The sequence below is a fragment of the Melitaea cinxia genome, chromosome 9, assembly GCF_905220565.1.
Source record: "Melitaea cinxia chromosome 9, ilMelCinx1.1, whole genome shotgun sequence".
NCBI classification, from domain to species: Eukaryota; Metazoa; Arthropoda; class Insecta; order Lepidoptera; family Nymphalidae; genus Melitaea; species Melitaea cinxia.
This window is the reverse complement of record NC_059402.1, coordinates 7,801,104-7,825,514: the sequence shown is the minus strand read 5'-3', so window position 1 is coordinate 7,825,514 and position 24,411 is coordinate 7,801,104. Positions and strand designations below refer to the sequence as shown.

Here is a 24,411-nt window from a genome sequence, read left to right as displayed (position 1 = left end):
TCCTAGTCCACCTTGGTGGGATAAAGATTGTACGGAAGCTATAAAAAAAAGAAAACAGGCTGAAAAAAAATATAATAACAATATGTGTTTGGAAAACTATCTGTCACTAAAAAATATTGTAAACAGTACTAGATTACTTTTTAAAAGAAAAAAATGTGATGGTTGGAGAAATTTCTGCTCCTCCTTATCTCCTCATACTCCTCCATCAGATGTATGGAAAAAGATAAGAAGATTCAAGTCAGCATATAATACAACCCATTCTGTATCACTCCCCAGCAGTATAGCAAATGATTTTCTAGATAAACTTGCTCCTCCAACAGTTAACATAAATATTAACCTATTAGACAAAAATAGCATAGCAGACGAACATGACGAATCTCCAGGATTAAATTCTTCCTTTAGCAAAACGGAATTAAAAAATGTATTATCTTATGTCTCAGACTCTGCCCCTGGACCTGATGGTATATATTACTCATTTATTTCCCATCTTAATGACAATAGTTTGACAATATACCTAAAAATATTAAACACTATTTTTCAGTCTGGCAATATCCCATTAGAATGGAAATGTCAACTTATTATCCCTATATTAAAAACAAACAAGGATCCTCTCCTCCCATCCTCATATCGCCCCATAGCTCTTTCATCAGTCCTTTTAAAAATAATTGAACATTTAGTTAAAAATCGCCTTGAGTGGTTCGTAGAAAGTAACTCTCTTCTTTCTTCGTCCCAGTTTGGTTTTCGGCGAAATAAAAGCACGTACGACAATATAGGTATATATACTTCGGATATAAGATTAGCTTTTTCTGTAAATAAATTTGTGCTTTCAGCCTTCCTAGATCTGTCGAATGCCTATGATAATGTCATTGTATCAATACTAAGACAAAAATTATTCAGTCTTAAAATCCCCAGCAAAATTATTTCATTTATAATAAATATGCTTACTGATAGATCAATTATTTTTTACAATAATAACCAAAAATATTTAAGAATCCTCACCAAAGGTTTACCTCAAGGGTCAGTTTTAAGCCCCTTGTTGTTCAATTTGTATACCCATGATTTAGATTTAGCAATTGACAAGAATGTTGATGTTTTGCAATATGCGGATGACTTACTTTTATACATAAAAGGAAATAATATTGATGATGCGTCTGCGAAATTAACGGAATCTCTGTGTTATCTTAAACGGTGGTTAGATAATCATGGTCTCGATTTATCACCACCAAAAAGCTCCGTCGTTCTTTTTCATCGAATGCGTAGAGCTCCATTACTTCATGTGACTTATGACAATAGTATTATACCGCAAAAAAACCATCATAAATTTTTAGGTATTATTTTAGACGAAAAGCTTTCAGGAACTCCTCACTTTAATTTTATTATAAATAGATGTGAGAGAAATCTAAATATTATGAGATGTCTTGCAGGTGTATGGTGGGGTGCCCATCCCTTTTACTTAAAATTGATATATAACGCATTAATACGTAGCATATTAGAATATGGCACCTTCTTGCTAGAACCTGGGTCAATGTCGGGATTTAAAGCATTGGATAAAATTCAAAGTAAATGTCTTAGGATCATCTGTGGGGCCATGAAAACTAGCCCTATTAATGCTTTACAGGCTGAATGCTGTGACCCTCCTTTGCATTTACGTCGTCAATATTTGGCAGACAAATACCTTTTTCGCTGCCTTCAAGTCACTGATCATCCAATTATTGCAAAGCTCCAACAACTTGCTTACTTTGTTTCTAATAGTTCGTATTGGACAAATAAACCAAACCCGTGTTTAGTTACAAGTTATTTTAAATTGAAATCTCTTTCCGCTCCAATTCAAAGCTCTTGTAATTTACCAATTTTCTCTTGTTCATACAATGCCCTTACTTCTAGTCCTAATGTTGTAAACTTTGACATAGAAAAAACAAATTCTTTTAGGGCTGATGAAAAATTTAAAAGAATAATTAAAACACGATTTAGCGATTATCATTATATTTTCACAGATGCGTCAAAACATTTTGCCAATAGTAATGTCGGAGTAGGAGTTTTTCACTTTCAATATAATATTGTTCAAAAAATCAAACTCCCTCCTGAATGTACAGTATTCTCTGGGGAATGCTTAGGAATTTTAAAAGCTTTAGAATATATAAGGTTAGCTAAACTTAAAAAATCCATAGTTTTCACAGATTCATTAAGTTCTATTCAAGCTCTTGTCAAGAATCCTTTTAAAATTAAACAACAGCATCCTTATATATTTGGCATTAGACAATTATTAATGGAGTGCACTGAGAAAGGCATTTTAATAACGCTTGCTTGGATCCCTAGCCATTGTGGAATAGAGGGAAATGTTAGAGCAGATACTCTGGCTAGAGAAGCTACAATAAGTGGTGACCTTTTTCCATATAAAATTTCCTACCCAGATTTATTAACTTTGCCCAAACTTTGTATGGATAAGTCGTGGCAAGAGTCCTATGATCATAGTAGTAGGCAAAAAGGAACGTATTATTATAGTTTACAATCTGAAATTTTGGTAAAACCATGGTTTTATAATATGGATTTTAATAGAAAAGGCTGTAGCATAATATCGAGACTAAGGCTTGGTCACACTTGTTCTCCACACCATCTGGCTAGATTTAAAATTATTTCCAGTCCGTCCTGTTTTTGTGGTTATGAAACGGGGGATATTAACCATCTTTTATTCTCTTGTCCACTTTTCAACCGCTCCCGTTTCCTAGAGTCACTGATTAAATATAAAATTCCTTTTCCTACATCTATAAATTGTTTATTGTCTTCTAGAAAGTATGATATATATAAAATTCTATTGGATTATATATTTCTTAATAATATAGACATTTAATATACTGTATATGTTTTTTTATTTATTTTTATTTTTTCCTTTTCATCATAAAATATATTATTTTGTTTCTTCCTATCCTGTTCTGAATCCTCTCATAAATTCCTCTTGTCCGTTATCCACAATTTTTGAACATTTTTCTTAATTCCTGCTCGTCATTGGCAATGCACTAACGTGCAGTCCATAAAAAAAAAAAAAAAAAACTTTGAATTTAATGACATAAGGCCTGTTTCACCAATTCACTTTATAGATACCATGTCATAAAATCCAAAAAAAAAAAAAAAAAATAATTCACTGTTTGACGGATGACAGTATCCGTCAGTAAAATGACAAAGATTTCCAATTCATCATTCTTAATTTTACCACCGAATCTATATTTAATCCATATTTATGAGACATTTCTATTCGCATATTAATATATGTAATAATAATCTTAAAGTTGCAGTTCATTAATTGAGGAGAAACCATCAAACCACGGTCTTATACACGGGTCGGGCAACTACAGTGGTGGGGGTACGTCGGCTTAATGGCGTACAGCCGCCAGAGGCATGACTATCGCTTGGTGTGCTGTGCAATGAACACAATAAAATTTTGTCTCTTTTTCTATTACACGTCACGCATTTATGTTTTAAAATATAACCAATTACAATAAAACGTCACTCAATATAACCAATTATAATGAAGGGTCAGCCAACTGGCGTGAACAGTACGCACCGCACCACGTGACCGCATACAGCAATAGCAGTGAAGTACACAGAGTACTATGGTATAAACGTACAACGGTCTAAAGTTATGACATTATCGTACCTACTAATCTCTCACCATTGAAATTGGGCTTAGTTGCCTGACCTGTGAATAAGAGCGTGGGAGAAACAGATCCTTTTGGCATATTCTAACTCCCGCTGTAAAGGTCTATTTATAACGCCGTTCGTCAAATAATGTTATCCACAACTGGTGAAGACGTAGACAATGGCCGTGTTCCACTAAGCGTCCGCAACTATTGTAGCGCCCATTCTATTGTTCCACCTAAGGCCCGCGGTCATCGCGAGCGGATGCTCGACATCATAGATGACGTCACTGTTCGCGACCGCATCGCGCCCACTTCGCCCACAAAATATAGGTGGGCAAAAGTTGGCTTTCAACAAAACATGGCAGGAATTTTAAAAAACCAACTGTCAATGTTAAATTGTAAATGTTACATGGAGCATAGAGAAATATAACCCCCTCTCTTTCCGTGTGTGTCGTAAGAGGCGTGGCTTTGAAATACACATGTCGAAGACGGGCAGTGCATCGTCTTCAGTGTGACAAAACCAGCCCTGCAGTCATCAACCCGCCCGCTCAGCGTGTTGACTATGGGGAACACATATGAGTTCAAGTTATTTTTGGCGCGAGCTTGTGGCCTGAGGTTTGAGCTTGAGGCCTATTGCCAGCACTGGACTACGATAGGCTGAAGTGATGAATCCATGCGAAATATTCACTCACAACCCTCACAGCAGCATTTTTTCACCATGCCGCCATATTGCAAGCACAAAGCTGACTCCTGACAGTGCCCAATTCACCTAAATAAGCGTTCCATTTATAAAATTCGCCCACAACGCCCGCGGCGTTTTTTGTATTAGTGGAACGGCTTATGACTGCTGAAATTGCCGATCCAGTCACTGGAACGGCAATTTCAGCAGTCATAAGCGTTGGCGTTGTGGACCTTAGGTGGAACGCGCCCAATGAAGAGTTTTTGCAAGTGATGTTGCTAGTGCATAAAATCCTTAAGTGGACGTAAGGATTTCTTCTTGGATTTTTTGAACAGGATCAGTGGTCCCACCATAGACCAAGTAATGTAATATAGGGTGGGTCCCACAGAGTACATTATATAAACACTATACAGTAATCTCTGCTAACCTTTGTCTGCTAACGCTAACCTAATTTTACATAAATTAGTAAATAAATGTAAGTAAAATATTCAACAAAATAAAGTAAAATGGGAAAAACTTCGAAGGACAAAAGAGACATTTACTACAGATTGGCTAAAGAGGAAGGTTGGAGAGCCAGAAGCGCTTTTAAACTATTACAAATTAATGAGGAATATAATATTTTTGACGGTGTATTGCGAGCCGTAGATTTGTGTGCCGCACCAGGTAGTTGGAGTCAAGTGTTAACCAAAAAACTGCGTAAAAATGCTAAAAATGAAGATGATGTAAAAATAGTTGCAGTGGATTTACAAGCTATGGCATCGCTTCCTGGTGTCAAACAAATACAAGGAGATATTACAAAGTTATCAACAGCAAATGAAATTATCAAAGAATTCGAAGGCCTAAAAGCAGATTTAGTTGTCTGCGACGGAGCACCAGACGTCACAGGCTTGCATGATATAGATGAGTATGTCCAATCACAGCTTCTTCTCGCCGCATTAAATATAACAACACATGTACTGAAAGCTGGTGGTGTCTTTGTGGCAAAAATATTCAGAGGAAAAGATGTAACTTTATTGTATTCACAGTTGAAGCTTTTTTTCGAATTTGTAACAGTTTCAAAACCGAGAAGTTCAAGGAATTCAAGTATTGAAGCTTTTGTTATATGTCAGAATTATAACCCACCTCCAGATTATATACCTACCATGGTTAATCCATTGCTTGATCATAAATATTGTGACTTCAATCAATTCACAGGGCCTAATAGGTTTATAGTACCATTTAACGCATGCGGTGATCTGAGTGCCTATGATTCTGACACATCATATCCTTTGTTGTTGGAAGGACAAGATTCTTATGAATATATGGAACCTGTCCAGAAACCAATTGATCCACCTTATAAAGAAATATTAGAAAAAACTAAATCCATACAAATAAATAAAACTTAATTGAAATATTTTTTTATTTTTCCCTATAATCACAAATTTTGATCTATAATTTATTGAACTTATCTTAAAATGAGAAATTTTATTTTTTAAATGTAAAGCTTATGCACCATCCTCTTATCTAACACAAATATTAGATGTTTTTATATATTGTGAATAATTTATTTTTGAAAATGAAACAAAACTCTTTATTAAACTAAAAATATATATACCACCACCATATAGTTACCCACCTGGCGGTTTATTATTTAAAAAAAAAATTGTCAAAATTTATGTAGTCTGAAAGTAAATTTTTTTTTTCATGTAGTTAGTTATTGCACAAAATTCTAGTTTTATCCTAAATTTATAAGTGATATATATTAAATATGGCTAATTATAAAATGCCAACAGTACAAAAGTTCCTTAAAAAAAAGGTAAAGGTTATTTTATTGTCACAACTTATATTAATTAATATTTGAAATTATCCAATAAAGTAAACTACAACTTGTTTAATTTCTTCTGAATTTATTTCAAACACTAAAGCACTATCTAATTTTTTTAAGAAAATTTATGATCCTAAAGAACCAGTATGGGTTTACTTAGAAAGAGAAATGAGAAACAATATTGATAAAAAACCATATAACGAAAAAGTTGGTAAATGGTTGAAGTTTCTAAAAGATTTAAAATATTATTATTATTGTGAAGGTAACTGTTAAGAGTATTTTTTTATATATATTACGTTACTACTTAAATAAGTTTAAGGCAATAAAGACTAATCTGGTTGTACAGATTCAGTCATTTTTATTTAAAATGAAGTAGTTGATTCCATCATAATGTTTGATTTTGGTAACAACATAACGTGGTAATAGTGACATGCCAATGGCGTTCTATTAATTTATGACGACGCAAACTGATTACGCCATAATGACAGTATGTAGATCATAACCGTAATTACTCTAAAATAACGCCAGAATCGAATACTAATCTATACTAATATTTTAAAGCTGAAGAGTTTGTTTGTTTGAACGCGCTAATCTCAGAAACTACTTGGCCGATTTGAAAAATTATTTTAGTGTTAGATAGCCCATTTATCGAAGAAGGTTATAGGCTATATATCATCACGCTAAGACCAAAAGGAGCGGAGCACCATTGAAGAATGTTTCAAAATCGGGGGTTCTTTTTTTTCCTTTTGAGAGCTTCCGCTGCGTGCGCTGTGAAAACAGTTAAAGTTTCGCAAAAATCATGTATGACAGGATTGATCCTCTTTAAAAGTTCTAAAAAAATCCGAGACAGCTATCTATCTTTTAAGGTTGGCTCACTATAACTTTTCTTATGCTAACCAAGTTTGTTCTAACATAATGCATTATTTGCGAAGATATTTTTATAAACATGATATTAATCCTTATTTAAATAAATAGGTTATTCATTACAAGTATTTAATTTAAAACGAAATAGCCCTTTACATTATTCGATTTCAATGAGTATCTCAAGAGATATCGCAGTTTTAAAATAACATCGCAGCAAAATAATGATCAAGTATTGCGCGCGCCTCTGTTCCACGCGGACGAAGTCATGCGCAGAAGCTAGTCTTAATATATTATTTTAAATTACGCGTCACGTTGTTTGTCCTCGATGGACTCCTAAACTTCTAGGTACCCGATTTTAATTAAATTTGCACACCGTGTGCAGTTTGATCCAACTTGAAAGATTTTTATATCGATATATATAATTATTATATTCAAGAAGAAACGGTAAGGCGGTACGAAGTTCTTCAGGTCGGCTGGTAATATTATATAGAGGAAAAATTTTTGTGAGTTTGTTTGTTGGATGGATCTCTATGGAACTACTGAACTAATGTAAAAATTCTTTCACTACTTGAAAGCTAAGTTAATCCTGATCCTCCATCCACCCATGATGAGTGTGTGGATAGGTTATTTTATTTCTGCAACAGTAAGTTAACCCATTACTGCATGAATTATGAATGAATCGAAATAAAAAAGGTATGTTTTATGGCTTTGAAAAAAAATTCACGTCCTGAAAAAACATTGAGATCAGATATGGCTTCGTATGAATCAGTGGGTTTCTTTGACGGAACCATATGGTATAGTTTCGTATGTATTCGGACTATACGAGGTAATATGCAATACATCGTGTTTTCTGGCCTCTAAAATAGATCTAACTCGATCACTTATTATGTTGTGTTTGCTTGCAAACGAAAAAATACCAACTTCAATTGCATCGACCAGTACGTAAATACAACGTATAGGCGTAAAAATATTCAAGTAAAGACGCATAATTAGAGATAACCGAAAAAGTACCCGTTAGATCTCGATTAAATTGAAATTGGACTACATGACAAACACAATCTTTCGATTAAAAAAAGATCACCGAAATCTATCCACCCAGTACAAAACTCTGAGGTAACATACATAAACAAAGACAGTCGAATTGAGAACCTCTTTCTTTCTTTGAAGTCGGGTGACCAAACAAATTTTAATTAACTGAAACTTACCTACATTTTACATCTAACCTACTTAGGTTTTGTATTAATTTTTTTAAACGGAACTTTTAAGTAGAGATGAAGTTGACGTCTTCTGTTCGTGTAGTCTGTTATAATACAAAATGGGCCAAGATTATCTATTAATAAAAAATATATATATATATATTTTGGTACTAAGAAAAATTTAAAGATACCATATTGGTTGTTTTCGGTTATTATTTTTGCACTATTACATAAGAAAAAAAAATACAGAAGTTGAGGAAACCGCATATACGCAGTAAAAGGTTAAATCAATGCCTTAAATGTTAAACCTACTGATAATAGGGCCACTACAAAGTTTTAATTAATACAAAAATAATAATCGTTTTAATTTCCATATTTTTAATAATGTTAAGAGAAACGTAAGTTAAGGAGATTAACTCGGGAGGCTGGACCACCGTGGTACTATGAACTATCAAGCAGCCAGAGAAAAGTTTTGTATGCGCTAAAATCAAATATTCACCAAGATTTATTAGAAGATTTGCCTATAAGAACTAGAAAATCCTTATCAGATTTGGGTATCACATTGAAAATTTCAAAACCTGTTCTTATGAAAGCAATGACAAACTCCATTCAAGATCCTGGGGTATTTATATGGAATCTATATACTGCATACTACAAACGTCCTCCGAGTGAATTACGTGCGGGTTAGTTTAAACAATTTTTTTTATCAGACTAAAAGTATTCAACAAAACATCGTCTTATAAGTTAAGTGGCTCAATAGTTTTACTGAATAAGTAAAAAACTGTTATGTAAAATTAAATCCTTATAAAATTTCCTTATTCGGTAATAATTCTGTGCCTCCCGTGACAAGTGACGCAAGTCGAAAATCATAATTTTACAGGAGAGTAAAAACAAGATTTAAAAAATTCTTCTAGGTTCTACTGGAGTATCTTCTTTTGTAGTAGACATTCTCTATCAATACCTAAACCTACTTACTTTAGTTTTTCTTTCCGGTAAATACGTAATTTACGAAAAAAACTTTAAGTTATACCTTTTTTACATTTAATATTGTCTTAAATTTATGTGATAATGATATATACTGACAAAGGGGTACAAATTTACAAATATCGTCGATATTCACGAATTTTTCTACACATAAGTTATATCACTCTACGAAAAATTATGTCCGTAACTATAGCAAGTAGAAGAACGTAAGTTAAGACAAAAAAAAAACTGTGGTACATATTTTATAACCTGTCACTGCTATTGAAGTAACCGCTTTCCTCTGATAGGTATGTATAGACATCACGTTACAGTTATTTTAATTTTGTTTGTATTATTTGCTATATTTTCAGAATACGATATGAATGCCATGATTTTGATGTCCTGTTTAGTATTTATTGACTTAGGTGAATGTATAGAGAGGTTAGAAAAATTAACGTATGCTCCGAAGCCGCCATCAACAATTTCAGAGAAGAGTTAGTTTTATATTTATTTTGGAATTGAAGTTATACTTTAAACGAGTAATTCTCTTTTTCGGATTACTTTTTTAGAACCACGGAAAAATACTCAACCGAACGTTCGTTACGGAGAATATCTTCAAAAGTGTTACATACCATGTTATAGTAATCACTCTAAAAATGAACAAACAAAGAAAAAGCCTCTGCCTCTTGGATACAAAGTTAGACTACGAAGTGATGAGGTACTTTACAATAAAAGACGTTAAAGTAAAAATAAAAATATATACAATGTTTGACTCCTAACTGCATTCTTTCAAATAGGGAGTTCTATAGGAGTATTACAGACCATGTTTCACGCGAAGAAAAGCTTCCTCGCTGTTTTTAAATTTTACTTTGTCAGTTTATTTAGTCTGGCAAGGTATTTCTGCATAACCGTCCAATGAGAGCGTAAGTACGGCTATAAATTACAATGTAACATTCTACAAGGAATAGAATGATTTAAAAACGCACTGAGGAGTCAAACATTTTGTATACATGAATAAAAATATTAACTTTCAGTATTATTTCCAGAGTTACGAGAGACTTTGTAAGAATCTTGATTTTGTAAGTGTCTACGGCTAGTGATACTTAATATTTTTGACACTATTTAAGGTATTATTTTAATTTGATCTTGCTCTTTTTTAAGCTTGAAAAACGCAAAGAAAGAAATAAAAAGGAGAAACAAGCAGAAAGAATTTGTAAATACAAATTTTGGGAACCTCCTAGTACATTACGTTAGTAGTCATTTTTTAAGATAAAATTATTGAAAGTTTTAAGCCGAGTTGGTATCTACTATTTTAAAGATAAATAAACAAATTATAAGTTTGTATCGAAAACTTGAATAATGAATTAAATTTCTTTTCAGGCAACACCGACCCAAAAATGGTCGCCTACGTAAACAAACTTAAAATGTTAAAAAAGAAAGCGAAACCTAAATTTAAATCACCTTATAAAAATGTTCAATATAACGTTGGAGGAGTTGCGTTTGTAGGAGGAAAACCTCGGTTTTTATTAAATAGTAAGTCATGTATCTTAATATTTCTATCTGTCCTTACGTAATTGTCGAATCTTACGACACCCACGGGGAAAGAGGGGGTGGATATATTCTTTACTGCCGAAACCACACAGCAGACATCAAATCAAACATATCGCTGTAAAAATTCTATAATAAAATTGTACATACAAGTACATCTCATATATGGACAACGACCTACCTATACGTCTTATGCACGCAAACATTTGTTAATGCGGGGATAGAACTCGCAACCGCTAGTGATTGAGCCAGTTGCTGTGACCACTGTGCCAACTCATATCCGTTAAAGAAAGTAAAGGATGTTGAGACATCATTTTTCACTTAAAATTTGTATGTCTATGGCGGTATTGTCATACTACCCTAATTTAGTTTCAATATTTTATATATCATTTATTTCTATACGTCAAGTATTATATATTATCAAAGGTGTTGCCTTGCTACCGACGGGCTACATACCCATAAACGATGGAATAGCTTGTTTCAATGGTGAATATGTCACCAACATACACGGATACTGGAAATTCCCGAAGGAAGTCAAAGAAATATGTGACGCTAACTGTGAATGTCTGTCTAAATGGTAGGTTAAGTAACTTTTCAGACGTTCTGAAATATTTAGGTATATCATTAAAGTAGACAAGCTCATACAGTCCAACTTTGTTGAGTTTTCTAGGGTGACATTTACCTTTATAATTCATTTCTTGCTCGTCAACGAAGAAAATTATCTCAAGGGAACCTCAATGATTGACTCAATGATTTGACTAGCCCGTTGGCGCAGTTTGTAGTGGCCCTGCTTTCTGTTCTGCGGGTTGCCGGTTCGATTTCCGCCTGAGTCTGGGTGTAATATAATATTTGTATTTATATATGTATTATTTCTATGTATGTTTATCAAAATAAATATTTATAACAGTCGGCTGTTACCTGTAACACAAGCATTAAGTTGCTTACCATAGGAACAGACGACCATGTGTGTTATACGATATTATACGATATTTATTTATTTCTTTAATGTTACAGCGTGGCGTAATAAACGCTAGTTGTTTTTCTTTAGAAGAGGCATAGCACCTTCTGTAGTACTCTTGCTAACAACCAATTACGTACAGTTAACCCGTTAGAGTAGGCTACCTTCTTTACATCTGTGAAATCTAAAACCCGATTCCAAAATCCGAAAATCGACTCGATTTACTCGCGAACCGTTAAACTTCAAACACGGCATATTAAATGAAGATACCGATTGTTAAATCGAGTTAACTGCTGTTCATCACTTCAGCCTATCGCAGTCCACTGCTGGACATAGGCCTCCACAAGTTCGCGCCAAAAATGGCGTGAACAATGTGTGTTGCCCATAGTCACCACGCTGGACAGGCGGGTTGGTGACCGCAGGGCTGGCTTTGTCGAATGCTGCTACCCGTCGTCGGTCTGTGTATTTCAAAAACTGCTGTTAACATTGTATAACAAAATTATATTATCGGTGATTAATTATAAAAATTTATAGCTTATTATTTTTAAAATAAATGAAATTGTTTCGTAATAAATTAAGTTAAAATTACAGGGAAGATGTAGTAATGACATATTTAAATGAATCTAAATGTAAATGCGGTCACCTTTATGATTTTTATCATGAAGGAAAGGCCCGAGAAAAATACTTCTATCAAGCGACAAGACACGGCAAACATTGGTTAGATAGCGCCAAAGTGTATCAGTTAGATCCGATGGAGGATTTTATCCGGGACACAGTCAGAGAAGCATTAATGTCTGCAGAGCCCACGGTACTATTTTTAAAATGTAGAAATATGTAAATGATAATTATTCTTTGAAATATTTTATTTGTCACAGTCAGGCACCTTGTGCAATTTTCGGAAATTGTTCTTCTGTTAGTACAAGTCAAATACAGAAGTTTTAGTTTTGCCTTCGAAATGACGACATAACTGTAATACATACCTTAAAAAAGGGGAAGTAATATAGCTTTATAATAGCTTCTGCGAATACGCAGACTTTATTTATTATTGACACATCATTAAAATGATACTTATAAAAGTTTCATTACAAATAGTTTTATTACAAACGTTAAATGAAATAAGCAAATGAGATAAAGCTACTTTCCTTTTCAGAGAAATGTGGCCTAAAATCAGTACAAGCAAAATTTTATTTATTTTCATTATCAATTATTGTTCCTTTTGTTTGCTAACTAATTACTAGGAATATAAATTACTCACGTATTTTTACAGCCTGAGCCTTCGATACCAACAATATCGCCTTCCGGGCTTAAAGAGAAAGAGTTACTTGCGGTATCTCACGATTTATTTATTTATTGTAAAATATTAAGAAAAATAACAAACATCAATAAAAAAGCAAATCATTTTAGGCATTTTTAGCAGAATTATCGGATACTCCACTTTTGATACCTCACTTACCAAAAGCAAATCTTTTAAACAATCTACAAGAGTGGGTCAGGAAAAGGGTAAAAGGTGACTTAACACCCGCTCACGACAGTAAGTTAAGATAAAAATGTTAAAAAAAAGCTTTTCTTCATCAAAAAAGCTTTAGTTGTCACATTTAATTAACTCTCTTAGTTCTCTACTTTACTTCTCAACTCTTCAACCCAACCCAAATCATTACGAAGCCATAACTCAATGGGTGTAATAAGTAGGTACGCATAATATCCAATGCTTGATGTTTTTACGCGATTTCGTTAATTTTCTTTCGTATTTTAAATGCTATTAAAGTGTATTTTAGAATCTTATTCTATTTCATCTATAGCCGTACTCGTATGTTGTACCTTCTTAGAAAAATAATGTATAATATGTACGATTTTATTTTTGTGTTACCCAGACATTAGGAATTCTAAACATTTTTGAATATCATATCAAAAATTGACCGCTCCAGCGGGATTCGAACCCGCGTCTCCGTGTCGGCGCTCTAGCCAATTAAGCTATGCGTTTTTGATATGATATTCAAAAATGTTTAAAATAATGTATCATAAATTAGGTACACTTCATTCAATACTTCACATTAGAGTAATAGTTTTTCTCTGACAATTAGTCTCAAATAGATCCATTTCAAGACTCAGAAAACCGTTGAATCTATATCTGTTAAATTACTTTTCAGAAAAACTCTTGTTACAATCTCAGCGCAGATGGCTTGATCTTAAGCACATGGATTTTAGAGCTCGTGCTTATAGAATACCATTTACACTGAAGCAATTAAAACACATGAATTGGTCTCATCGACACGTCATTCAAAAATTGGTATCCTCTATCTATTATTTTTATTATTTCGATTCTTCCTACGGATAACGTTAGGACTCAGTTTTTTAGGAAAATGCTTTTATATCATTAGAACTATGTGACCCCTTACTCCATATCTTAGTAGTAGTAGTAATAGTAAATATAGACATTGATTACAAATACTAAAGTTAAGTTCCGACTTTGTGCGTAGAAGCTATCGATTTAGTAAAACAAACAATATAATTTTGTATAATAAAATAAAAAATAAATTTATAAAATATTTTTTCTCTCTCTTTTAGTTTGAAATACTTTTAAACGATTTTGTGACTAGAAATAGACTAATGCAACTCAATCAAACTAGACTATGGTGGTCGACTATGAAGTATGATGCTTATGCTAGCAAAGCCTTTTTGTAAGTAGAAGTTATTTCATCGTTAATACTAGGTAACATAACTGAAAAAAAAATAACATTTTTTACTAAAAACTTTTGACAGAACGAAGTCTCTCTGGGAAGGTAGAAATAAACGCTTCACACTCAACGGCCCCCAGTAGGATTTTCTTGTTGGGGGTCCGGGAATACACACAATACACATGCACAAACGCCCAGACCACGACAAACAATATATGGCCAATACAAATATTTGTCGTGAGCGGGGATCGAACACGCGACCGCCAGCGCAACAGTCACTACTGTGACCACTGCGCCAAAGTGTTGTCGCAACTAATGTAATAATCTTCTGTAATTTTTTTTAACTTCCAGAGACATCTATTTCACTTATATGCCTGGACGTATGAAAGATACTTTTCTTATAAATCCATACAGTTCTGAACGAACTCCGACACACGGGGCAAAAACATGTCCATTATGAGAAAATAGTGTTGATGTAGTATTTATCATTTTAATTGTTTGTGACATCAAGTAAGTGTACGTGTACCTAAATAAATAAGAAAAGAATATATGAATCGTTGAAATATACATTTTTTTAAACCAATGGTTTTTTTGCTAATATTAATAAACACAATACATAACCTTCCTATTTAGGTACAAATATTAAGGATGTAATGCAAAAATTACCATTATTTCATTTAGCCTAGGGACCAAAATTACGATTCAATTTTAGAATTTAAGCTTTCTACGAGCTGTGGCCGCAACTTCGTCTGCGTGGAATTTAACATAATAGTTATTTATTCAGTTCGCAGAGATACAAAAAAAAATCTATGTATAAATTTATTTATTTCGTAACTCTGCAATCTGAACAATATTTTTTTTTTATTTCCACGCGGACGAAGTCGCTGGTATAGCTAGTTTGCTTATAAATTATATTTGATAAAAAAATATGTCTCATCGAGTTATCAGATCAGTGAAGGTCGATCTTCCACGTCTCCTCTACTATTGGGCAGTTTCGATAAAAGAGGTCAGCTAGTTTGAAATAAATGTAAATGTAATGGTTCCAAATACACGTAACTGATGATACAAAATTATAATGTTTATAGCTGACCCCGCAAACGTTGTTTTGCCATATATGTTATTAACCGTCTTAATCCCTCGGATCCTCTCGGATATTGAATTTTGTTCCTCCCAAAAAGTTATCTAAATTCTGGTAAAAGTGGAAGTCTGTAGGGGCAAGATCTGGTGAGTACGGTGGATGACGGAGAGCTTCCAACCCCAGCTCTTGTAACTTGGAGACCGTCTGCTGTGCAGTATGAGGTCGCGTGCTGTCGTGCAGGAGCAGCGGATCCGAGCGATTGACCAAAGCTAGTTGGAGACGTGCGAGCTTTCCCATTATTGTGTTTAGTTCTTAACAGTACACATCTGCAGTAATGCTCATGCCATTTGGTAAGAAGCTGTGATGAATTACACCGCCGTTAGACCACCAAACAGTTACCATCACTTTCTTAGGGGTCATTTTTCGCTTAGGGTTTTGTTTTGGTACTGCAACGGCAATTTCATAGGTAAAGACTAATATATAGGTAACCAAAAAGCAATATCTTTTTTGTCGTGGAAGACATTTCTGTAAAAATAATGGCCGCGTTCCACTGAGCGTCCGCAACGCCTGCAACGCTCTTTCTATCGTTCCACCTAAGGCCCGTGGTCATCGCGAGCGAATAAGCGACAGGTGACGTCGCTGTTCACGACCACACGCGCCCACTTTGCCCACAAATTATAGGTGGGTCAGAGTTGGCTTTCATCAAAAGGAATTAAAAAAAGAGCAACTGTCAATGTCAAATTGTGAATGTTATCTCTCATTCGATTCGGCAAAACCGCAACGACTAATTCTCGGGAATCCAAATTGAATTAAGTTTTACTCTAATTAATTAATTAAGTGGTGTTACAGCGTGAAGTAAAAAGCTTAATTTGATTATAGTATATAAATAAGATAAATTACATTAAACTAAAAAAAAACCTTATAGGCTGCAATGATGAAAAAAAAACCTTAAGTTATATATACATAATATAATAACTAAAAAACATTATTAAAAGGAATCCTTTAGGCAAGGTTCCGAAGATACTGGGAGCGTTCCTCCTTTGAATAGCTAAACTAATTCTTTGTCCGAAGTAGCTACTACTACTCTACTATAAGACACAACCCCCACAGCTGCATGTTTTTACCATGCCACCTTATTGCGAGCACACAGCGGATACTTGACAGCGCCTAAATATGCGTTCCACTTATAAAATTCCGCAATGCTCGCGATGTTTTTACGTTAGTGGAACGGCAATTTTAGCGGTCGTGAATCGTGATCGATGGCGTTGTGGGCTTATTGGCTTAGGTGGAATGCACCCTTACTGTAAGAAAAAAAATGTCAATGTCAAATGTCAAAATTTTCAAAATAATCCTGTATGATCATAATTCTGTACCTATGTTCTGTGCCTAGTTCAGAGAATATCACACAATGGCTGCTAAACAAGCCTTACGCGTTGGTACTAAAAATGTAAGACCAGTTCTTTCTTTAAATCAAGCAGAAGCCAGATCGCGTGTGTTAAATTTGTATAAAGCTTGGTATCGTCAAATCCCGTACATAGGTTTGTAACCTGTTATGTCATCAATAAGATTTTATTTTATATTTCCGTTTAAATATAATAGGTATATTAGTAAAGCATGTAACTTCTAACAATAATAGAAAATTATAATAAAATTATTTGATCGTTATATTATGTTTCTTCTTTCTAGTTATATGTTTCCTATTTTATTACGTGACATTCCTACTCTATAACTTATTTTCCTTTATATGCACTAATAATAAGATTGAATAACTAATACAACTACTTTTTTCTATTTTCCAGTCAAAGAGTTTGATATACCAAAATCGGAGGAACAATGTCGTGCAAAGTTGAAGGAAATGTTTTTGAAAAACAAAGATGTTACTGATATAAGAGTTATTGATTTGCTTGTCATCAAGGTAATATCTTCGTTATCATCAACAGTATCAAGGTTTTTTATTCCAACCATCAAAAATATATATGCATAACATGAAGATTAAAAAAAAGTGAAATATTAAATTATAAGATACATATTCTAAACTTCAGTTGTATTTATTGTGGTATTGTGGTCGTGATTAGTGTGATTATTGCGGTCGCCTATTGATCATTTTTTGAATGAATAAATGATATGTATTAAATGAATAATGTAATTTTTTAAAACAGGGTCAAATGGAACTCAAAGAAACAGTGAACACTTGGAAGCAAAAAGGCCATGTAATGACATTTTTCAAACCAACTGAAGAACCGAAACCTAAAGATTTCTTGTCAAAATTCTTCTCCGGTCTTGAATAATCACTTATTGTTCAAACCTAATAATGTAAATTATTTGTATAGATAATATGGAATAGATAAATCAACAACTGCTATACATAGTTTTTATTGTTTTGAATTTTTATTTTGCTTTTTTAATGAGAATTTATTTAGTTTTAGAAGTAAAAATTAATGAGTGAGTTTTATATGACAATTTTTGGAATGAAAACTTTATATAGATATGTACTGTGCTTAGAAGCAGCAACCCTTTCTAAAAGAAGAAAGAGGCTTATGCCCAGCAGTGGGATGTTACAGGCTAAATCAATCAATCAGTTATGTGTTATGATGACTGGGTTATAGAATTAATTTGAAGAAAAGAGTTCTGCGCTCCACACCTGTCACCAATAATTTAACACAAGTACATTTTTGAAGAATTTAATCTTAATTACACATCTTCTAAATATCCCCAGAAAAATATAAATTTATTTTGACATTGTATACAGAGTGTATACTGGTAAGACGATACTTATATCCACCTCTATAATGTACTTATATTATATAGAAAACAACATTTCTTAAGATTTAGTATAGTATTACTTTCAACTCCTCCGAAACGGCTTGACTTCTTTTCTTTTTTCTCATGAAATTTTGTGTGCATATTAGGTAGGTCTGAGAATCGAACAACATCTATTTTTCATCCCCCTAAATGTTAAGGGTAGTCCACCCCAAAATGTTTTTTTAATTTTTAGTTAAATTTTTATTTTATATTTTATGATACAACATTAAAAAATATATTTTCAAACCCTAATTTTCAACCCTCTACGATCAACCCCTATTTTTAAATAGCGTTTAGCCGCGTACAAAATTTGATAAAAATTGGTTCAGTAGTTTCGAAGTTACGTACCAATAGCAGCGCCACCTATCGGGTCAAATTGAGATAAAAACTACCATATCTTCCGACTTAGACCTTTCTCGACATGGAGAAGGCCTTCGACCGTGTATGGCACGCCGGGCTCCTGGCCAAGTTGATCCTGGAAGGCCGGAGCTTCTTCGTCTCGGTGGACGGGGTGGATTCCCAGCCACGCCCAATCCGCTGCGTCAGCTCAAACTCCGAGGCCAGGACGAACAGTGGAAGACCTCAGTTAGGTATCTGGGGGTCCACATCGACCGGAGGCTGCGTATGGTTCCCACCGTCAATCGTGCGGTGAGCCATGCTGCGGCAGCCCGGTCGAAACTCCACTCCGTCTGGACATCGAGACTGCTCCTCAGAACCAAGCTGATGGTCTACGGTGCCTACGTCCGCTCGCGCCTGACGTATGCGGCCCCAGCCTGGTACGCTCTCTGCTCGGCGCACCAGGCCAGAAGATTGCAAGTCCAGCAGAACCGCTGCCTGCGCCTGATTGCAGGAGCTCCGTGGTACGTCAAGAATGACGTGCTCCATCGAGACACCAGGACGCCCAACGTGGAGGAGTACGTCCGCAGCATTGCACGCGCCATGTTCGCCCGCGCGGACAGGGGTGCGTGCGTACACCTCCACGGGATTGCCCCGCTACACGCGAGACCGCCGGAAAGGCGTCCTCTACCTCGCGAGCTCCTGCAACCACCACCGGGCCGACCCAGCGCGGGCAGTGGTGGCGACGATCCGGACGACGTGGGGGAGGACATCCCGACATAGCCAGAGCAAGAGAGAGACCCATTAGACCAGGACTGACCAACGGACGGAAGATGAGATGTGGAAATAATAATTAAGGCGAAGACCCCAAGGGCATTATGACCCTGGCCCAATAGGGCCGAAAGCATGTGACCCCGGAGGCGAAGCCCCGGTGAAGAAAGCCCGGGTAAAGAGGTTTACCTCGAGGCCCGTACCCGGACAGACCCTCGGGCCTGTCAGGAAGACACACACCGACTTAGACCAAATTACAGATGCTTAAAAAATGTGATAAAAATTGATTCTTTAGTTTCGGAGTTACATACATGTAAAATTTTCATTGTTAACGCCCAGCCCCAAAATCCTTATTGGGGATGAGTTATCCTGAAATCCGCTCATTGATCATTTCTATGTCACATATATAGGATATTCGTACCAAATTTGGAGTCGATAGAGCAATATATAAAGAAAATTATACATATACAAATATTTAGAGCAATAGTTTAAAAACGGGAATTTTCCATTGTTAACGCCCCCGCAAGAATATAAGTAATGTGAAATAGCTAGTTCATACCATTTTCACTGTATTATGTAAATTAAATTAAAATGCGGTCTACGATTAAGAACAATTTAATCATTAATAACTTATGTAAAATGCGCCCTGATATATTATTTAACATGAATTTTATTAAATAGCAATAAAGTTCAAATTGACTCTACATTTTAAATAGAAAACGTTTGTATGGGAAAAAGAAAAGGGCTGTTTTTAGGGTTTTCCCGGAAATTATTAGCATTTTTCTCACCTTTAAACTTTCCCTAGACCACGAACATTTCAAGACCAAGATAAGATAAATCCGTTCAGCCGTTCTCGAGTTTTAGCGAGACTAACGAACAGCAATTGATTTTTATATAAATATATATATATATATATATATATATATATATATATATATATATATATATATATATATAATGCTAAGAGCATGTATATAAAAACTCAAACTATATAAAGACTATTTTCTTTAAATCTCAATCAAAACAGTAGCCCTATGACTAATTTTATTGCTTGACAGCTTTTGACAGAATTGGTAATTTTATTGTAATTTAATGTCATTTGCACAAAATTAAAATTAGTTTTATAAAAGAGTCAATAATTTATCAATGGCAGGTAAAGAAACATTAAGAGCTGGTTGTAAACTTGCTAGACCTGTTTTATCAACTGATTATTGTGAAGCGCATAGACGTGTGATGAGCTTGTACCGAGCTTATTATCGCTTTATTCCCTACATAGGTAATAAACTGTTAATTATTAATTAAGTTAATAGTTGAACTACTTCTAGCTGATCTGCTCAAAATTGACTGGCCCCAAGAATAAAATTTTATAGAGAAATAATTGTGTTTGCTTGCAAACGAAAAAAAACTGACTTCAATCACATCGACGAGTAACTACGCGTTATCAAAGATTACTCAAAAAGTAGTTATCAGATGTCAATAAAATTTATATGTGACCACATGACAAACATCAGCTTTCGATTAAATTAAAAATTATTAAAATCGGTACACCCAGTAAAAAGTTTTTGCGGATTTTCGAGAGTTTCCCTCGATTTCTCTGGGATCCCATCATCAGATGCTGGTTTCCTTATCATGGTACTAAACTAGGGATATCTTCTTTCCAACAAAAAAAGAATTATCAAAATCGGTACACCCAGTTAATAGTTATTGCGGATTTTCAAGAGTTTCCCTCGATTTCTCTGGGATCCCATCATCAGATCCTGGTTTTCTTATCATGGTACCAAACTAAGAATATCTCCTTTTCAACGAAAAAAGAATTATCAAAATCGGTACATCCAGTAGAAAGTTATGCGGTATAATACAACGTAGGTCGACGAAAAAAGCGTCAAGTAAAAACGCATTATTAGATATAACTCGAAAAGAAGTTGTTAGATTTCAAATAAAAAATGGGACCAATTGGCACACACCACCTTTCGATTAAAAGAAAATTTGTCGAAATCGCTCCACCCAGTCAAAAGTTCTGATGTAACATACATAAAAAAAATACAGTCGAATTAAGAACCTCCTCCTTTTTTGGAAGTCGGTTAAAAAGTTAAAAACATTTTTTTGTGTATTTATGTGGAATAAGGTTCCTGAACAGATTTTATATAAATTGACTTTCGTTTGTCACAATTTCGTACTTGAGACACGTCCAAATACGTACTTTTTAATATTATTGTTCAACGCTTTATTGCACATTTGACACAAAGAAAAATAACAATATTACAACTTAAAAAAAGTGCAAAGGCAGCCCTATCACTAATAGTGATCTCATACAGGTAACCTCCAAAAATAGAGAAAATATCGATAAAATAAACTATAACGTACTATACTATAGTTTTACTTTAATTTCTCTCAACTACATAACCGATCGTTCTACATATATGGTTTTGAAAGTTATAAATTTTGTACATAATCAATCGAATTAATAGATTAACAAAGCTTTTAAATTAACCATTGTCAAGTCATTGATCTGGCTTGGTTCCGAGAATTTAACAAATAGAAACGACCCTGTGGCCACTATGTGAACAAAATATTAATATTTTTCTTTTATATAGTTAAACACTTCGACATACCAAAAAATGAAGAAAATTGCCGAGAAAAAATAAGGGAATACTTTTATAGAAATGCTTGTGTAACCGATTTGAGAGTTATCGATATATTAGTCATAAAGGTATTAATATTTATCTATATGTCTATTAGCTCCTCTTATTTAAAGTACCCAGCCACGCGTTGCTGTGGCTCAGTAATTATAATAGATTGAATTACATTATAAAGCATGAATATTATATTAGGATTTCATAGAACTAACCGATAAATACACACTAACAAAGAGTATAATAATAAAATGCACACTATAGTCGGATAATAAACGTTTAATTTGCAATAACATATGTTGAGATCAATAATTGAGATAAAATCTATCTTATAACCCAAGTTGGACCAAATTACAAATGCTTACAAAATTTGATAAAAATCGGTTCAGTAGTTTCGGAGTTTATCGTTAATATACATAGTGAACCGAAATTTATATATATATAGATTTATACGTTATTACAATTAAATCCCTCCTTTGACTAAGAAATCGTTAAGTTTTAAATATTGTTTAAAAGAAAAACAACTCTTACGTGTTTTTCCTAAAATTATTAATAACCTATCACAATTGTGACATTATCTGTTTTTAAATTTTTCATACTTAGTTCAGTTTTAGGTATTTTTTTTTTTTTGTTTATAGTATTTTTAAAAAATATCTTCTGGTATATATAATAAAAAATCAAGTATGTACTGACTTTTATCTTATTTGATTTGAAAATAATTACTTTACCGTAGAAAAATATGCCTATCTGTTATTTTTTCTAAACATACATAAATTGACTAATATTGATCTTCCTAGGGATTCATAAATTTGAAAGAGATGACGCATATGTGGCAGCAAAAAGGTCACGTTATGGCTCACTGGCACTCAACTAACGAACCAAAACCCTGCGACTTCGTTGGAAAATTTTTAGCTAATTTGGATTGAAAAATGTTTGAGAGATCTCTCTACTATATTAGTTATTAGCAAAAAAAAACTACCAATATATAATCAGAAATTTTATTTATAAATACATTACGCATAGTTTTAGTTCGGGAGTATAATTAATGTTCGGCAACGGCAAATAAGTTGATAGCTACGCTTACGCGACCCTGATTGCTTCGTACTGTGTCTGTCCTGTCATGTACTAAAATTAAAATAAATTGACATGTAGTTTTGTTTCAAATTTAGATATTATTTATATTTATATTATATTTATATTTATACTAGCTGACCCCACAAACGTTTTTTTGCCATATATGTTATTAACCCCTTTAATCCCTTCCCCTCTTATAACTTAGGGCTATGAAAAATATTTTATAATATAATTTTATAAATAAGATTTGCCACTGTAAGGCCAATTACGAACTTGAGAACTTCATACGAAAATGGCGATTAAAGCAGTATGTGAAAGAATTCGTAGAAAGTCTGTCACACACACAACTGTAATAAATGTTAGGTAGGTGCAATAGAAAAAATGTTTTTTTCTTTGTTACAATACTTATGGCAAGACTATGTAATATTAACAGTAGAATTATTACGTAGCATTTGCATGCTGTGCAAAGATGTGACTGAGATCTTTAACTGAGGCAGGATATAATCTACTCAAAAGCTGGAGTAGTCCGACAGGGGAAGTGCCTCGATCTTACAAAAGATCACATCTAAATAATACTGCTTTCAAGCAGTGTTGTGTTCCTGTAGTAAGTAAAGCGACCAGAGCTCCCGGGGGGCATTGGAGGTAGGATCGGCAACGCCCTTGCAATGATTCTAGTGTTGCAAGCGCCTATAAGCTACGGTAATCGCTTACCATCAGTTTAGCCGTACGTTTGGTGGCTACCTTTTTGTATAAAAAAAAAAAATATGATCCATCTGTGCCGCATATTATATTGTTTCTATAGGTGTATCGAATTCATTTGAAGTTTTATAATAAAATCCGTATATCAGTGTTAAAGATCTTTCAGTAAGAAATAGATCTTTTGTGATGTCTTAAAAGCGGTGGTCACACAATGTATTCACTACATCGTTCAGTTCTATAAATTTTGGTAAAAGGAAAAATAATGTAGTAGAATAAATAACAAATTTATGATTTATTTGATCACGTAAAATCCACATCACATGCCTTACAAAGGCGATTTTTTTTTTAACTGTTGCAAATGTGAACTCGATTTTGTTAAAGAAATATTTGTAACATTTACAAAAATGTAATAAAAGTGTTTATAAAAGTTCACTTTTGCAATCGTTTTTACACAGCAAGCTTTTTTATTAAAATATAAATATTATGTAAGATGTGGGCACTTGGTGTTTGCATTGAACATTTATATAAAGTTCAATTCGTATAAATAAATAAACAAACATTGAAGCGATGTAATATGTACAACTCTTCTGATAAGTACAAATTATCTTTCACAACCATAAAATTATAATATTTTATAATAACCATAATCATACATACCTAGGTAGATAGTTAGCTACAGAACTGGTTACTGTAATA

The 24,411-nt window shown here is 33.8% G+C and overlaps 4 protein-coding genes across 4 annotated transcripts; all 4 read left to right on the top strand.

The window, feature by feature from the left end:
- Window positions 1-4,641: 4,641 nt before the first annotated feature.
- On the top strand, window positions 4,642-5,705 carry LOC123656214 (putative tRNA (cytidine(32)/guanosine(34)-2'-O)-methyltransferase). Its single transcript, XM_045591918.1, has one exon. The coding sequence runs from the start codon at window positions 4,821-4,823 to the stop codon at window positions 5,697-5,699; it is 879 nt and encodes a 292-aa protein (XP_045447874.1). The 5' UTR covers window positions 4,642-4,820; the 3' UTR covers window positions 5,700-5,705.
- A 228-nt stretch (window positions 5,706-5,933) lies between these two features.
- LOC123656213 lies at window positions 5,934-14,901 on the top strand. The gene is made up of 15 exons (XM_045591917.1): window positions 5,934-6,109; window positions 6,239-6,380; window positions 8,571-8,861; window positions 9,513-9,635; window positions 9,711-9,859; window positions 10,188-10,220; window positions 10,303-10,390; window positions 10,522-10,674; window positions 11,116-11,266; window positions 12,239-12,455; window positions 12,915-12,974; window positions 13,052-13,178; window positions 13,795-13,934; window positions 14,213-14,325; window positions 14,674-14,901. The coding sequence occupies exons 1-15, from the start codon at window positions 6,062-6,064 to the stop codon at window positions 14,780-14,782; spliced, it is 1,944 nt and encodes a 647-aa protein (XP_045447873.1). The 5' UTR covers window positions 5,934-6,061; the 3' UTR covers window positions 14,783-14,901.
- Window positions 14,902-16,710: 1,809 nt separating this feature from the next.
- Window positions 16,711-17,762, top strand: LOC123656739 (NADH dehydrogenase [ubiquinone] 1 alpha subcomplex subunit 6-like). The gene is made up of 3 exons (XM_045592400.1): window positions 16,711-16,938; window positions 17,200-17,315; window positions 17,560-17,762. The coding sequence occupies exons 1-3, from the start codon at window positions 16,809-16,811 to the stop codon at window positions 17,686-17,688; spliced, it is 375 nt and encodes a 124-aa protein (XP_045448356.1). The 5' UTR covers window positions 16,711-16,808; the 3' UTR covers window positions 17,689-17,762.
- Window positions 17,763-20,276: 2,514 nt separating this feature from the next.
- Window positions 20,277-23,106, top strand: LOC123656692 (NADH dehydrogenase [ubiquinone] 1 alpha subcomplex subunit 6-like). Its single transcript, XM_045592352.1, has 3 exons — window positions 20,277-20,585; window positions 21,904-22,019; window positions 22,740-23,106. The coding sequence occupies exons 1-3, from the start codon at window positions 20,456-20,458 to the stop codon at window positions 22,866-22,868; spliced, it is 375 nt and encodes a 124-aa protein (XP_045448308.1). The 5' UTR covers window positions 20,277-20,455; the 3' UTR covers window positions 22,869-23,106.
- The last annotated feature ends 1,305 nt before the right edge of the window (window positions 23,107-24,411 follow it).

Excerpts from the sequence above, each read along its gene's own strand:
- LOC123656739 (XM_045592400.1), top strand. The coding sequence starts at position 16,809 with ATGGCTGCTAAACAAGCCTTACGCGTTGGTACTAAAAATGTAAGACCA. Across the intron at positions 16,939-17,199 it reads TCGTCAAATCCCGTACATAG|TCAAAGAGTTTGATATACCA; the intron begins GTTTGTAACCTG and ends TCTATTTTCCAG. Across the intron at positions 17,316-17,559 it reads TTGATTTGCTTGTCATCAAG|GGTCAAATGGAACTCAAAGA; the intron begins GTAATATCTTCG and ends TTTTTAAAACAG.
- LOC123656692 (XM_045592352.1), top strand. The coding sequence starts at position 20,456 with ATGGCAGGTAAAGAAACATTAAGAGCTGGTTGTAAACTTGCTAGACCT. Across the intron at positions 20,586-21,903 it reads TCGCTTTATTCCCTACATAG|TTAAACACTTCGACATACCA; the intron begins GTAATAAACTGT and ends TCTTTTATATAG. Across the intron at positions 22,020-22,739 it reads TCGATATATTAGTCATAAAG|GGATTCATAAATTTGAAAGA; the intron begins GTATTAATATTT and ends TGATCTTCCTAG.
- LOC123656214 (XM_045591918.1), top strand. The coding sequence starts at position 4,821 with ATGGGAAAAACTTCGAAGGACAAAAGAGACATTTACTACAGATTGGCT.
- LOC123656213 (XM_045591917.1), top strand. The coding sequence starts at position 6,062 with ATGGCTAATTATAAAATGCCAACAGTACAAAAGTTCCTTAAAAAAAAG. Across the intron at positions 6,381-8,570 it reads ATATTATTATTATTGTGAAG|AGAAACGTAAGTTAAGGAGA; the intron begins GTAACTGTTAAG and ends AATAATGTTAAG. Across the intron at positions 13,935-14,212 it reads GACACGTCATTCAAAAATTG|TTTGAAATACTTTTAAACGA; the intron begins GTATCCTCTATC and ends TCTCTCTTTTAG.